The 15,552-nt window shown below is 40.6% G+C and overlaps 1 protein-coding gene across 3 annotated transcripts in view; it reads left to right on the forward strand.

Annotated features, from left to right (window-relative positions):
- The window catches only part of OSBPL10 (oxysterol binding protein like 10), a 328,106-nt gene that overhangs the window by 126,081 nt on the left and 186,473 nt on the right, over positions 1 to 15,552 (forward strand). For all 3 annotated transcript variants that reach the window (XM_077129920.1, XM_077129921.1, XM_077129922.1), the window contains exons 2-3: positions 8,188 to 8,363; positions 11,210 to 11,289. In XM_077129920.1, coding sequence (XP_076986035.1) covers positions 8,188 to 8,363; positions 11,210 to 11,289 — 256 coding nt within the window. The remainder of the gene's footprint in view (positions 1 to 8,187; positions 8,364 to 11,209; positions 11,290 to 15,552) is intronic.

A 15,552-nucleotide genomic window follows, 5' to 3' on the forward strand; every position in this document is an offset into this window, starting at 1 on the left:
TTGTGGTTTTGATTTGCATTTCTCTAATGGCCAGGGACATTGAGCATCTCTTCATGTGCCTCTTGGCCATCCGTATTTCCTCTTCTGAGAGGTGTCTGTTCAAGTCTTTTTCCCATTTTGTAATTGGGTTGGCTCTTTTTGTTGTTGAGATGAACAATCTCTTTATAAATTCTGGATACTAGACCTTTATCTGATATATCATTTCCAAATATTGTCTCCCATTGTGAAGGCTGTCTTTCTACTTTCTTGATGAAGTTCTTTGATGCACAAAAGTGTTTAATTTTGAGGAGTTCCCATTTATTTATTTCCTTCTTCAGTGCTCTTGCTTTAGGTTTAAGGTCCATAAAACCGCCTCCAGTTGTAAGATCCATAAGATATCTCCCAACATTTTCCTCTAACTGTTTTATGGTCTTAGACCTAATGTTTAGATCTTTGATCCATTTTGAGTTAACTTTTGTATAGGGTGTGAGAGATGGGTCTTCTTTCATTCTTTTGCATATGGATATCCAGTTCTCTAGGCACCATTTATTGAAGAGACTGCTCTGTCCCAGGTGAGTTGGCTTGACTGCCTTATCAAAGATCAAATGTCCATAGATGAGAGGGTCTATATCTGAGCACTCTATTCGATTCCATTGGTCGATATATCTATCTTTATGCCAATACCATGCTGTTTTGACCACTGTGGCTTCATAATATGCCTTAAAGTCAGGCAGCGCGAGACCTCCAGCTTCGTTTTTTTTCCTCAAGATGTTTTTAGCAATTCGGGGCACCCTGCCCTTCCAGATAAATTTGCTTATTGGTTTTTCTATTTCTGAAAAATAAGTTGTTGGGATTTTGATTGGTATTGCATTGAATCTGTAAATCAATTTAGGTAGGATTGACATCTTAACTATATTTAGTCTTCCAATCCATGAACACGGTATGCCCTTCCATCTATTTAGGTCTTCTGTGATTTCTTTTAGCAGTTTTTTGTAGTTTTCTTTATATAGGTTTTTTGTCTCCTTAGTTAAATTTATTCCTAGGTATTTTATTCTTTTAGTTGCAATTGTAAATGGGATTCGTCTCTTGATTTCCCCCTCAGCTTGTTCATTACTAGTGTATAGAAATGCTACAGATTTTTGAATGTTGACCTTGTAACCTGCTACTTTGCTGTACTCATTTATTAGCTCTAGTAGTTTAGTTGTGGATTTTTCCGGGTTTTCGACGTATAGTATCATATCGTCTGCAAACAGTGATAGTTTTACTTCTTCCTTTCCAATTTTGATGCCTTGTATTTCTTTTTCTTGTCTAATTGCTCTGGCTAGAACCTCCAACACAATGTTGAATAATAGTGGTGATAGTGGACATCCTTGTCTTGTTCCTGATCTTAGGGGGAAAGTTTTCAATTTTTCCCCATTGAGGATGATATTAGCTGTGGGTTTTTCATATATTCCCTCTATCATTTTAAGGAAGTTCCCTTGTATTCCTATCTTTTGAAGTGTTTTCAACAGGAAAGGATGTTGAATCTTGTCGAATGCCTTCTCTGCATCAATTGAGATGATCATGTGATTTTTCTGCTTTGATTTGTTGATATGGTGTATTACATTAATTGATTTTCTTATGTTGAACCATCCTTGCATACCTGGGATGAATCCTACTTGGTCATGATGTATAATTCTTTTAATGTGTTGTTGGATACGATTTGCTAGAATTTTATTGAGGATTTTTGCATCTGTATTCATCAGAGAGATTGGTCTGTAGTTTTCTTTTTTTGTCATATCTTTGCCTGGTTTTGGTATGAGGGTGATGTTGGCTTCATAGAATGAATTAGGTAGTTTTCCCTCCACTTCGATTTTTTTGAAGAGTTTGAAGAGAATTGGTACTAATTCTTTCTGGAACGTTTGGTAGAATTCACATGTGAAGCCATCTGGTCCTGGACTTTTCTTTTTAGGAAGCTTTTGAATGACTAATTCAATTTCTTTACTTGTGATTGGTTTGTTGAGGTCATCTATGTCTTCTTGAGTCAAAGTTGGTTGTTCATGTCTTTCCAGGAACCCGTCCATTTCCTCTAAATTGTTGTATTTATTAGCATAAAGTTGTTCATAGTATCCTGTTATTACCTCCTTTATTTCTGTGAGGTCAGTAGTTATGTCTCCTCTTCCATTTCTGATCTTATTTATTTGCATCCTCTCTCTTCTTCTTTTTGTCAATCTTGCTAAGGGCCCATCAATCTTATTGATTTTCTCATAGAACCAACTTCTGGCCTTATTGATTTTCTCTATTGTTTTCATGTTTTCAATTTCATTTATTTGTGCTCTAATCTTTGTTATTTCTTTCCTTTTGCTTGCTTTGGGGTTAGCTTGCTGTTCTTTCTCCAGTTCTTCCAAATGGATAGTTAATTCCTGAATTTTTGCCTTTTCTTCTTTTCTGATATAGGCATTTAGAGCAATAAATTTCCCTCTTAGCACTGCCTTTGCTGCGTCCCATAAGTTTTGATATGTTGTGTTTTCATTTTCATTCGCCTCGAGGTATTTGCTAATTTCTCTTGCAATTTCTTCTTTGACCCAGTCGTTGTTTAGGAGTGTGTTGTTGAGCCTCCACGTATTTGTGAATTTTCTGGCACTCTGCCTATTATTGATTTCCAACATCATTCCTTTATGGTCCGAGAAAGTGTTGTGTAAGATTTCAATCTTTTTAAATTTGTTAAGACTTGCTTTGTGACCCAGCATATGGTCTATCTTTGAGAATGATCCATGAGCACTTGAGAAAAAGGTGTATCCTGCTGTTGTGGGATGTAATGTCCTATAAATGTCTATTAAGTCTAGTTCATTTATAGTAATATTCAGATTCTCTATTTCTTTGTTGATCCTCTGTCTAGATGTTCTGTCCCTTGATGAGAGTGGTGAGTTGAAGTCTCCAACTATTATGGTATATGAGTCTATTTCCCTTTTCAGTGTTTGCAGTATATTCCTCACGTATTTTGGGGCATTCTGATTCGGTGCGTAAATATTTATGATTGTTATGTCTTCTTGTTTAATTGTTCCTTTTATTAGTATATAGTGTCCTTCTTTGTCTCTTTTAACTGTTTTACATTTGAAGTCTAATTTGTTGGATATTAGTATAGCCACTCCTGCTATTTTCTGGTTATTATTTGCATGAAATATCTTTTCCCAACCTTTCACTTTCAACCTATGTTTATCTTTGGGTCTAAGATGTGTTTCCTGTAGACAGCATATCGAAGGATCCTGTTTTTTAATCCATTCTGCCAATCTATGTCTTTTGATTGGGGAATTCAGTCCATTGACATTTAGTGTTATTACTGTTTGGATAATATTTTCCTCTAACATCTTGCCTTTTGTATTATATATATCATATCTGATTTTCCTTCTTTCTACACTCTTTTCCATATCTCTCTCTTCTGTCTTTTTGTATCTGACTCTAGTGCTCCCTTTAGTATTTCTTGCAGAGCTGGTCTCTTGGTCACAAATTCTTTCAGTGACTTTTTGTCTGAGAATGTTTTAATTTCTCCCTCATTTTTGAAGGATAATTTTGCTGGATATAGGAGTCTTGGTTGGCAGTTTTTCTCTTTTAGTATTTTAAATATATCATCCCAATGTCTTCTAGCTTCCATGGTTTCTGCTGAGAAATCTACACAAAGTCTTATTGGGTTTCCCTTGTATGTAATGGATTGTTTTTCTCTTGCTGCTTTCAAGATCTTCTCTTTCTCTTTGACCTCTGACATTCTAACTAGTAAGTGTCTTGGAGAACGCCTATTTGGGTCTAATCTCTTTGGGGTGCGCTGCACTTCTTGGATCTGTAATTTTAGGTCTTTCATAAGAGTTGGGAAATTTTCAGTGATAATTTCTTCCATTAGTTTTTCTCCTCCTTTTCCCTTCTCTTCTCCTTCTGGGACACCCACAACACGTATATTTGTGCGGTTCATATTGTCCTTGAGTTCCCTGATACCCTGTTCAAATTTTTCCATTCTTTTCCCTATAGTTTCTGTTTCTTTTTGGAATTCAGATGTTCCATCCTCCAAATCACTAATTCTATCTTCTGTCTCTTTAAATCTATCATTGTAGCTATCCATTATTTTTTCTATGTTTGCTACTTTATCCTTCACTTCCATAAGTTCTGCGATTTGTTTTTTCAGTTTTTCTATTTCTTCTTTATGTTCAGCCCATGTCCTCTTCATGTCCTCCCTCAATTTATCGATTTCATTTTTGAAGAGGTTTTCCATTTCTGTTCGTATATTCAGCATTAGTTGTCTCAGCTCTTGTGTCTCATTTGAGCTATTGATTTGTTCCTTTGACTGAGCCATATTCTCAATCTTTTGAGCGTGGACAGTTATCTTCTGCTGCTGGCGTCTGGGCATTTATTCAGATTTCTCTTGGTGTTGGACCCAGCAAGGTTGTAATATTTTTCTGTGAAATCTCTGGGTTCTGTTTTTCTTATCCTGCCCAGTAGGTGGCGCTCGTGGCACCCGTTTGTCTGCTGGTCCCACCAGTAAAAGGTGCTGTGGGACCTTAAACTTTGGAAAACTCTCGCCGTCCTGGGGGTTCACTAGCCGAAGCGGCTTGAGCCGGCCCGGGGTCCGAACGCAGGGAGGGTTGCTGGTCGCCGCAGCCAGGGAAAGAGCCCGTCCGAATTTCCTAGTCGGCCCTGGGCAACACGCGTGGCGGGAGGGCGCCAGCGGCAGCGGCCCGCCCGAGAGAGTGCACGTTCCCCGGGAGTCACGGGGTCACCGTTCTCCGCGGCCTGGGGGTTTCCGATCCAATTCTCTCAGTTGGTCCGGGGGCTGCGCGTGGTGTGGGCGCCAGTCGCCTTGGTTTCAGGGGACCACCTCTCCAATTCTCCCAGCCGGCCCGGGAAGGGGGAAGGGAGTAACTCCGGCCACTTGCCACCCCGCCCGGTAAGGCCCGCGCGCCTCGGCGATCTCACCCGAGCCGCTTCTCTCAGCCAGCCAGCCGTTCCAGGATGGGGTACGCTGTCTCTTTTATCTCTGTTGTGGCTTTGGGCACTTTCTGTATCGTTTCTACTCCCCTAGTAGGTGTCCTGGAGAAGAAACTAAGATCCGCGCGTCTTACTAAGCCGCCATCTTCCAGGAAGTACCCTTTGCCCAGTTTTTAAATGGGTTGCGTGTCTCTTTGTTGCTGAGTTGTAGCAGTTCATTATATATATGCTGGATATTAAACCTTTATCAGATATATGATTTCCAAATATTTTTCTCCCCTTGATGAAGTCCTTTGCACGAAAGTTTAAAATTTTGATGAGGTCCCATTTATCTGTTTTTTTTTTTGTTGTGTAACCTGTGCTTTTGGTATGAAGTCTAAGAAACCATTGCCTAAAACAAGGTCCTGAAGAGCTTCCCTATGTTTTTTCCAGTTATTTAATAGTTATGATAATTGAGGAGAATGTGTGACCGTTTGAGTACATGTATTTGATCCATTCTGAATTAATTTTTGTATATGGTGTGAGGTAGGAGTCCATCTTCATTCTTTTACATATGGGTATCCCATTTTCCCAGCACCATTTGTTGAAGAGACTGTTGTTTCCCAATTGAGTGGTCTTTGCCCCCTTGTCAAAAGTTAGTTGGTTATAGATGTGAAGGTTTAATTGTAAACTCCCAATTTGATTCATTTAGTCTATGTATATCTATCCTTGTGTCAGTACCATTCTATTTTGATTACCATGAAAGTTTTAAAATCAAACTGTGAGTCCAATGTTATTCTTTTTCAGGATGTTTTTGGATATTTGGGGCCACTTACTCTTCTGTGAAGTATGACACGTCCTTCAATCTTGATTTATCCATGCTAATTACGAAAACCAGAAATATCTTTATTTAGTGACTCAACAGAGAGGAGGGGAGGGGTAAAATAGAGATATAGTCTTGGCCAGACCATCTGGATTGATAAAAATAATTAAAACTGGAAGATTTCTTAGAGGAACCAGAATTTCAGAGGATTGAGAGTTGGGCAGTCGTGTGCTAAGGAAATAGCTGCACTATGCTGTGTAGAGGAAGGCATAAATGGGGACGTCTTTACCAGGCAAAGGTGCTTTCAGCTTTATTAGCATCTGGGGAACCAGGAAGTTTTTTTGGAGCAGGAGTTTTTGGAGAATAAAGTACACAAGTAGGTGCAGGAAGATGACAAAGAGAAAGTGACAAGGGGGTACCAAGTGAGACTCGAGGGGAGTGTGTGATCATTTGAGTGCCTGGAGCCTGATGAGATGGGTTTGGATTTGGGTGATCCTGAGGGGTCTCACCCCACACAAGTTTCTCAGGATATTTGTAAAATGGGGATGATAATGTCCACCTAGTGTAGGTTGATGGGAGAATGATTTAAGGTTGAAGATTTGCACAATTTCTTGGTCCATGGTGCACCTAGTTTTTGAAAGATGTATCTAACATTTCCATTTATTAAGTAGTTAGGTCCAAATAGCTTAATAAATATTTATATCCCAACAGCTCAGTAGCCATTTGAAAAAATAATACACATAAATTGAAAGAAAAAATATTTAAATTTCTTCCTTAAACTACCACAATTGCTTCATAATGGGTTGTGTGCACCTATGAGCATTGCGCCCCTTATCAAAGCTGGGAATCATATTGGACCCTGCTTCCCTCTTTTCCTGTTCCACAGTGATGTTTGCTTTTGATCGTAGCAGCTGCAAGTATGTTGTCATTGGAAACAGTGTAGGACAATCTGACATTGAAATTGTGAGAACCACTTGAGATAGTAGTGTAGATGGTGTCAGACTGATGTTGGGTAACACTGTGTGTCCTTCAGAAGTGCAAAATAGTTTATAGGGCTTCTGTGAGTTCACTGTAGTGGCCCAGGGGCCTTGGTGTGCAAATTGGGAACTGTGGAATTCGGTGTTTTCTTTTATTTATTTTTTTATTCATTCACTTAACAGATGTTAACTGAGGCGCAGTGAAGTATCGGACACGATTTCTTCTGGGTACTGGGAAGAAATTATATTCCTGCCTCCAAGCAGAGGAGAGTCTAGTAGGGAAAAGAGATATTGAATCAGATATCACACAAACATAGACTCTCCTACTGGGGCCAGGTGAAGGACCTGCTTTTTGCTTTTTCGATTGCATAGTGGTTGATTCATGGCTGGTTTGTGGTTTGTGTGTGCCACACATGTTTGACAACATCTGAGTTACCGTGTGAAACAAATGATCATGAGGGTGGAGGTTGACGCGAAGCCAGATTGCAAGAAAAGCTTCAGAAGGTTGTTGTGGACTGGTAACAGCTTGCAGACCCTTGAAATTTGTAGACAGTACTTTGGGTAGTTGCTCCAGACAGGGTGAGTGGCATGTGCAAAAGTCCTGTGGTGAGAGGTAAGTTGGTGAGTATGAAAGAAGAGGGAAAAGGCCAGTGTGGGTGGAGTTGAAAGTGAGAAGCCTGGAAAAGTCAGTAGGGGCTGTGCTGGGCTTCTAAAGCCAGAGGGAGAACTTGAATATTATTGTATAAAGACATTTCCATCCCAGTGGAGAAAAGGAATTTGGGCTTGTTTCCTAGTTGATTGATTGAAAGTGTAAATAAACAGATACTTTCTTGGCTACAAAGATCATTGAATAATTAGGCAACTGGCATTTCTCCTCTCCCTTTGTTTACCCTCCAGAGCACAGAGGGAATTCTTGCTTCTTTCTAGGTGTGGAAAATTATGTTTAGAAGGGCCCAGTGAAGTGGGTCCAGGTGGCTGCATAAGCACCTTCGGTTCTCTGGCAGAGTGATGCCTGGAAGCGGAGAGCTGGTTGGAGGCTCTGCAAAGGGCAGGTGCTTGGGCTCCTCACTGCACCTGTGCTGCTGCCTGGGTGTGAAACTACTTCTCTTAGAGGCCCAGTAGATTCCACGTGTTCCTGTGAAGTCATATAAAGCATGTTATGAGAGGCTGCGTCGGAATGCATCTGCCAGCCTTTTGCCTTTCTGAGGTTTAATGTGGTACCCGTGGGCACCAGGGAAGTGACGGACATCGAATGGACCCGGCCCTTGCCCGTGATGGTGTGTTACAAACTCCAGTCTGATTTAATAGTCAAGCGCTTGTTCCATGCTCACAGGCTGACTTCCTACCTGGGAGGGATTTTGATTTCCAGCTTCATGAGCGTGGGGGCTTGATGTTAAGAATTGCTTTTCTTCTCTGCTTTGCTGTGGGGAATGTGCTGGAGGAGAAAAATAATGCGCTTGTGGTTTCTCTGCACAGGTACTTTGTGCTGGATTTTGAGGCCGGCATCCTGCAGTATTTTGTGAATGAGCAAAGCAAACACCAGAAGCCTCGAGGAGCTCTGTCTTTATCTGGAGCCATCGTGTCTTTGAGCGATGAAGCGCCACACATGCTGGTCGTGTACTCTGCTAGCGGAGAGATGTATAAGCTGAGAGGTATGTTCTGCTCTGGGTAATGTCTCAGACAGCCCCGTGGGCTGCATTTGGAGCTACCGTGGTGATGGCACATGCTCTCTTTTTTTCAAAATCACCTTGAACAAAATGCTGTGCTTGGAGGGATCTGTGGTGACAGACAGCCACGGCCCCTCTTATCCCTGGAGTGGGGAGATGAAGCTGACATTAGGAATTGCCCTGATTCACTGAGGAATTAAGGACAGAGGGAAGGTGAGTGATTTCAAAGCCTGCTGAGCCTTAGGACATTCAAAGATTTTAAAATATTAGCTCAGTGTATATATATTTATTTTGACCTTATAGTGAATCTTTCGTATGGTGCCTGCTGGGGCCCTGCTATAGGATAAGATGAGCCTTTTAAAGTTGACAGTGCTCCTTCCAAAGTCTCTTTGGAACCATTTCTTAGTAAAGGGTCCTATTTGCTCAAGAATTGTTTTCACTTATGTTTCATTCAGTCCATTGTAGTGTTTGCGCCTGTTGAGAGTCCAATTGGTATTGAGTTAATTTCCTTTTGTATGCTTTCTCCCTTTCTCTTTGCCTCTCGAAAACTGACCTCTGCTCAGCATCCTGAACAGTGAGGGCAGTTCTCAAGGGAGTCCAACTTTTAGCCACAATTGTAGTTCCTGTCACTCCCAAGGCGGATCCATCACACAGATATTCAGAAATGGCTGGCTTGATGATAGCAGTGTAATTTTATTGATAGACAGTTCTACCAACATGCTGTTGTGCTTGCATCGCCATGTTTCTTCTGTCAGTTTTCTTGTAGTAAAATGAGAAAACTAAACAAAAATCCAAATGCATGCACATGCACGCATGGTCAGTATTATCTGTTAAGGTCTGAGGAAAGGTGACTTGCATTAAGTATGGGAAGTCATTAAGAATTCTGCCTTTTTGTATAATGTATTTCTTTGCCTGAGTTAGAGCTAAATAAAAAGTACTTCATTTTTCTTTGACAACCCAGGAACTGACCATGATAGGTCACTCTGCAGAGTCAGACAGAGAGACTTAATTCCTCATCTCTCGGTTCAGTTTTCATAGTTCTGCCAAGCTTTACTGCATAAGAGCTAGAATAAGCTAATGCTTTTTTATCTGTATACAAATCATTTTTCAGAATCTGTAAAATAATCCAAAAATCTTTGAAATAAAAATTCATGTAGTTGAAGAAGAAAGTTTTTTAGTTTTTGGAAAATATGATAAGATTCACATTCTCCTTTGAGATTCATGCCATGTGCTTTCCAGCTGGCTGGATTTATATGCTGCTGGGCTTCGCTTTGTTGTTTATTGCTTAATAAATTGACAGAACAGAGACAATAGCCGGTGAAAGGCTTAATAGCACTTTTCTCCCTGCCTGTGGTTTATAAAACGACATGAGCCCATACAAAAGAAAAATCCAACTAATTTGACAGTTGGGCCATTGCATTTTGCCTATGAGTTGTGATTATTCTCTGGACTATTAAACCCCAGGTGTTTTTAAGGGGTACTTTTAAGAGCAGATATTAAAGTTTGATTATCTGCATGAGATAATCGCAAGGGCCAAATTTAGCTTCCACTTATCAACTACAAAAGATGCAGGATGAATTTCTGCATATTTATGGCTAGTCCTTGGCCCATCCAGCAAGGCATTGGTTTTCTCATTTCATGTCTCACTTACTTGTGCTGGTCTCCCAGTGTACTGCGACAAGTGGAGTTGTATCATGATGTCTTCAGAGACACAGTTTTTGTGGACGTTTTCAGCTCTGATCCTTTGTACAGTACTGGGCCGGAGGAAAACAGGCACTCCTTTCTGCAAAATCCTTTATCTGTCTTTGAAAGTTGAGTTCATCTAGTGACATCCCAGGCTTATCATTTCTGTCCATCAGGCTTCCTGATGGACAAGTCCTTTTGAATTTGGAAGGACACTCTCCATGTCCTAAAAGGGAGGGAGTCAAAGAATTTCCTATTTTTCAACTCTAGATTTCTATTGATTTTGTCATCTGAAGGTTTTCATTTGCAGATTACACTTAGCCCATTTAAAAAAATGATTGTTAATTCCACACGGAGTCAATAATTAGTTAAATAGTTAAATGAATGGTTTCAGCTTTGTTAGAATGTACTTTGGGCCCAGGATACCTATTAAAGTTATTTTCTTAAAGTATCAATTGAGAGATGGAGTACAGATGGAAGAAAATGTGTGTCCAGTTAACCAACACTTTTCACATTGCTTTGGAGGAAAACTGAAGACCTCGAATGCAGCACTTGGTGTCTTGTTCTGTCCAGCCATGCTATGAATCCTTGTGAATACATGTTAAAGTGTAAATCAACTGAACACTTATTTTGTAAATGCTAGTAACTCCACAGTACAACCCTACTGGATAACAAAAGGCCCACCAGATCAGTTTTTTTTCTTTTTTCTTTTCAAAGCATGGGCAGACACCGGGAATCGAACCCGGGTCTCCAGCATGGCAGGCGAGAACTCTACCTGCTGAGCCACCGTGGCCCGCCCAAATCAGACTTTAATACTCCTATAAGCCACACAAGGCAGAGGCATTTAAAAAGAATCATGTTTTTCCTTCCTTGCTGTCTTTTTAAGGGGATAGAAATGACCTCATCTGAGGAGGTTAAAAAAAAAAAGTGAGATTGTTCTTAGACAATTGAGAAGACATTTTTAATGTAGTTAAAGGGGGAGTTTTCTTTTGAGATGTATGTAGTTTGTTTTTTGGTCTAAGCATAAACCTCTTGAGAATATTGTGATCTCTCTTCTCTCCCTGGGCTTCCCACCCATTAGGTGGGTGTAGTAATAGGGTGGATGTGTTTTGGAACAAACTCTATAAATGTTTCTTTCTCTATTTTAGCTTCTGATGCAAAAGAGAAACAGTATTGGGTGACTCAGCTTCGCGCTTGTGCCAAATACCATATGGAAACAAGTTCTAAGGTAAGCAGCAACAGGGACGGAAGGAGGCATTTTGAATACCTGGATAGCAGCTGTCCTTCAGCCACACTGATCTGTTTCTTTGGGGAAAACCGTTTTCCGTGTTATCTTTTCAGTTATCCACTGTAATGGAATCATGCGTGTCCTGCAGCACTTTAATTTAAAGCCAGGAGAAAAGGAGCTGGATTCACTTGTAGGTAGGATTCAGAGGCGTGCAGACACTTTATGTGGACCAATTCTGGAAAGTTTTTTCTCTTTCTGTGTTGTCAGTTTAGGCAGCTGTTAATTGGTCTGTTGAAAAGTCTGTTCATTGTGGAGGCAGAGGGGTCAGATTTACATTTCATGAAGGCTATTTGTTGTCACTGATCCTTAAATAAAACCCAGACCCTAATTTGATTCTGCACTCTGCCCCGGAGCTCCTGTATTTTAAGTGTGTAAGAATGTTCCCGGGTGATCTGGCATACAAATAGGAATTATTTTCTCCTCAGGATTTGGTATGAGATCTTGTATTAGATGTGCAGGAGATATGATATGGGTATTTTTATGGCTTATTCTGGAGGATTTCCCATCATTAAAATAAAGGAAATAATTGCAAAGTAACTTTATCCAAGGCAGTAAATATTTGTTAAAATAAAGATTCAAAGGGCCACTACTTTTATATAATTAGTTCAAATTTAGCTATTAAATCCCTTTGCTGTTTTTTTTTTTTTTTAATGTATTCCATTTATCTGGTAGAAACACCCTCACTTCAAACTTTGGAAGATTCCAGATGCTATAACTTGCCTGCTCTGTCACTCAGGGCCTAGTGCCATGTCTTACTTCGCATACCTTCCTGTTATGCCTCTGAATACAACTCAGAAATGATTGCTTAATGATTTTGTTCTTTTTTTTTTTTTAAAAAAGAGCTACCCTCTTTTCCTTGACTTGCATTCATCTGGAATGCCCCTGTGGCCGTGCCCCAGAGCTCAGTCTTGGGTAGCAGTAGCAGGGCCCTAAAGCTTTCCCCCTTCTGGTCTTTTTACCTTCCAGGAATTATTGTGCCATTTTTGGACATCTCATTGATATTCTCTACACACTTCGGGAGGGCGTTTTTGTTTTTTGTTCTGTTGTTTTTTTTACTTTGAATTTTTATGAAATGTAACACTGGGAATAAAATGAGAAGGACGTCTCCACCTATTGTGTTCATTAGGGGTAGTTGCTCTTCACCATTTATTATGGTGAATAATACGCCTTTTGGTAATTTTAGCCATGTGTTTGTATGTATTGGTATGTGCAAATATCTATGTGCCTGTATCTACATTTATTTTTTACACAATTAGGACATAGGGTATAGACTGTTTTGCTTTTTTTTTCTTTTCACTTATTAACGTTTTTTGGAGATCTTTCTAAGTTCCAACAACTTTCCCCGGGGTGACTTCTCCAAAGGCCTGGGCTGAGCTGCAAGTGCTGAGATGAGGAATACTGAGCTGCTTAGCAGTGCTACGTTGCAATCTCTCATTTAAGCACCAGCCAATTAAGTCAAACATCACTCATTGCAGCAGACACACCTCCTAGCCAACTGCAGATGTAACTGGCAACAGATGAGGTTCACGTACCGTTGGCTTGTGTCCGCAGCAACAAGACTAGGTATGCTCACCTGGCCAAGTTGACAACTGAATCTAACTAACACATGTCCACCCTTGTCAACTTGGCAACTTCACGCATCACCTTAAACAATATTAAGGTGATCTTCTGGCTGTGGATCTGTGAATCTCAAAACAAGTTATCTGATGCCAATATGCAAAGGAGGACAGTCACAGAATCCATAGGGAGAAACTGGAAGGAAAACCTGCAGGGCAAACACCATTGGATTTCAAAGTCTGAAAGTCATTTATCCTTCAGCTTTAGAAAGTGGCAGCCCCACCCCTTCCAAGGGCCTATGCAGTGGCCGACCTCTTTCCAAATCAACCTCAGGGAACATTGAGGAGAACACCTTTTACTTGGCTCCACTCTCTCCAGGCATCAGGGTCACCCCTGGGCTCTCTGCCATTTCCGGGGCACATGCTCAACCCCTGCATGTGGTGGCAGCCAGGCTCTCACCAGTCCCCAAGAAGCATGCTCTACCTTCTTCAAGGCCTGAGACTGCATGACTCTTCCACTGCAACAGGGTGGGAGGCTCATCCTCACCCTTCAGGGTAAACTCACCCTCTCCACACATACAGGTGGGTCCACTCTCCTGGCTGAGGTTTCTTGGCTTCAGACCCGAACTTCCATGGTTCTCACTCTGCAAACTCCAATCTCTCCCTTTTGTGTCCTCCTTTGTCAAGATTGGCGGTGGTTTCATTTACACCAACAGTCTCTTCAAGCCCTCCAGGACTTCTCCATCATTCTCTCCATGGTTCCTCCAAAATCTTCCCCTTAAGCCATCCAAAACACCGTTCAAATATATCTGGCATTTGCAAACCGCAGCAGCACCCCACTCTCCAGTACCAAATCTGTTCTAGTTTGCTAGTTGCCGGAATGCAACACACCAGAGACGGATTGGCTTTTAATAAAAGGGGATTTATTTTGTTAGTTCTTTAGAGGAAAGGCAGCTAACTTTCCACTGAGGTTCTTTCTTACGTGGAAGGCACAGGATGGTCTCTGCTGGTCTTCTCTCCAGGCCCCTGGGTTCCAACAACTTTCCCCAGGGTGACTTCTCCAAAGGCCTGGGCTGAGCTGCAAGTGCTGAGATGAGGAATGCTGAGCTGCTTAGCAGTGCTACGTTCCAATCTCTCATTTAAGCACCAGCCAATTAAGTCAAACATCACTCATTGCAGCAGACACGCCTCCTAGCCGACTGCAGATGTAATTGGCAACAGATGAGGTTCACGTACCGTTGGCTTGTGTCCGCAGCAACAAGACTAGGTATGCTCACCTGGCCAAGTTGACAACTGAATCTAACTAACACAGATGTTTATTACAGCATTATCTATAACAACAACAAAATACCTGCATATCCACCAGTAGAGGATGTTCAATAAAGCACTGACATTCATTCCTAAGAATATGATCCACCCACCCAAAAAGAGTGAAGTAGATCCACGAGTCTACTGGAGAGAAGACCAGCAGAGACCATCCTGTGCCTTCCACGTAAGAAAAGAGCCTCAGTGGAAAGTTAGCTGCCTTTCCTCTGAAGAACCAACAAAATAAATCCCCTTTTATTAAAAGCCAATCTGTCTCTGGTGTGTTGCATTCCGGCAGCTGGCAAACTAGAACAACATCTTTTTATGCCCATATTTTTGCACTGATAGGTGTATATCTATTGGATAAATTTATATCCGTGGAGTTATACCAGTGGAGTCATAGGATATGTGTTTTCAAGAATTTCACATTGATAAATAGTGTTCTAAAAAAAGTTGCTGTCATATCTGGTCTCCCCAGTTGTGTGCATGAGGGTGTGTTCTCCCCTCACTGATGGTGCCTATTGTTACTGTTCAGTTTTTGCTGAATGGAGACCCCGGCATTTTCATTTCTAAAATGATGATTGGAGGTGAGAATGTCTTCACTTATTTCTTGGCCACCTGTATTTCTTTGATGCGAACTACCTGCCAATTTACATTCTTTTATCTGGTCCTCTTGAGTTCTTTTTCTCCTTGATTTTCAATGCCTCTGTGTGTGTGCTGAATATCTGTCCTTTGCTTGTCATTTGTACTCTAGATATTTTTTCATAGTAGGTCATTTTTGTCTTGACTCTGTATAATTTTTTTTGCTATGTAGAATATTTAATATTTTGTAGTCAAATTTGTGGATATTTTCTTTTTTGGCTTCTGGTTTTGTTTCATGTTTAGAAAGGACTTGTCTGCTGCGAAACTATGCAAACACTCTTCATGGCTTCTTCCAGTGAGTTTATAGTTTAATGTGTTACGTGTAAATCATTGATTCATCTAGAATTTATTTTGTATGTCAGAAGTGAGGTTGGAAATCCATTCTGAGTGCAGTGGTATTTTGATGATTTGCTGAAGAGGAGAGAAAGGGGTAGTAAGAAAGATGGGGAGGAAACATTTGAAAGGAGAATTTGATTTTCTGATACATTGTCGGTTTCATTTCAGAAGTACAAATTGATCTAATAACATTAGAACCAGAATAAATAATGGTTTAGAAGTTAAGCCTGTAGGATTCCTTATTTGAGGTCTAGAGGTGAGAATGATACTACCATTCATTTAAGAAAATAAATAAAACCATCTTTATTTTTGATGCATCGCTAGGATGATCGATGAGGGGATGATAATTTTGAAATTGAGAAAA

The sequence above is a fragment of the Tamandua tetradactyla genome, chromosome 15 (assembly GCF_023851605.1).
Source record: "Tamandua tetradactyla isolate mTamTet1 chromosome 15, mTamTet1.pri, whole genome shotgun sequence".
Classification (NCBI taxonomy): Eukaryota; Metazoa; Chordata; class Mammalia; order Pilosa; family Myrmecophagidae; genus Tamandua; species Tamandua tetradactyla.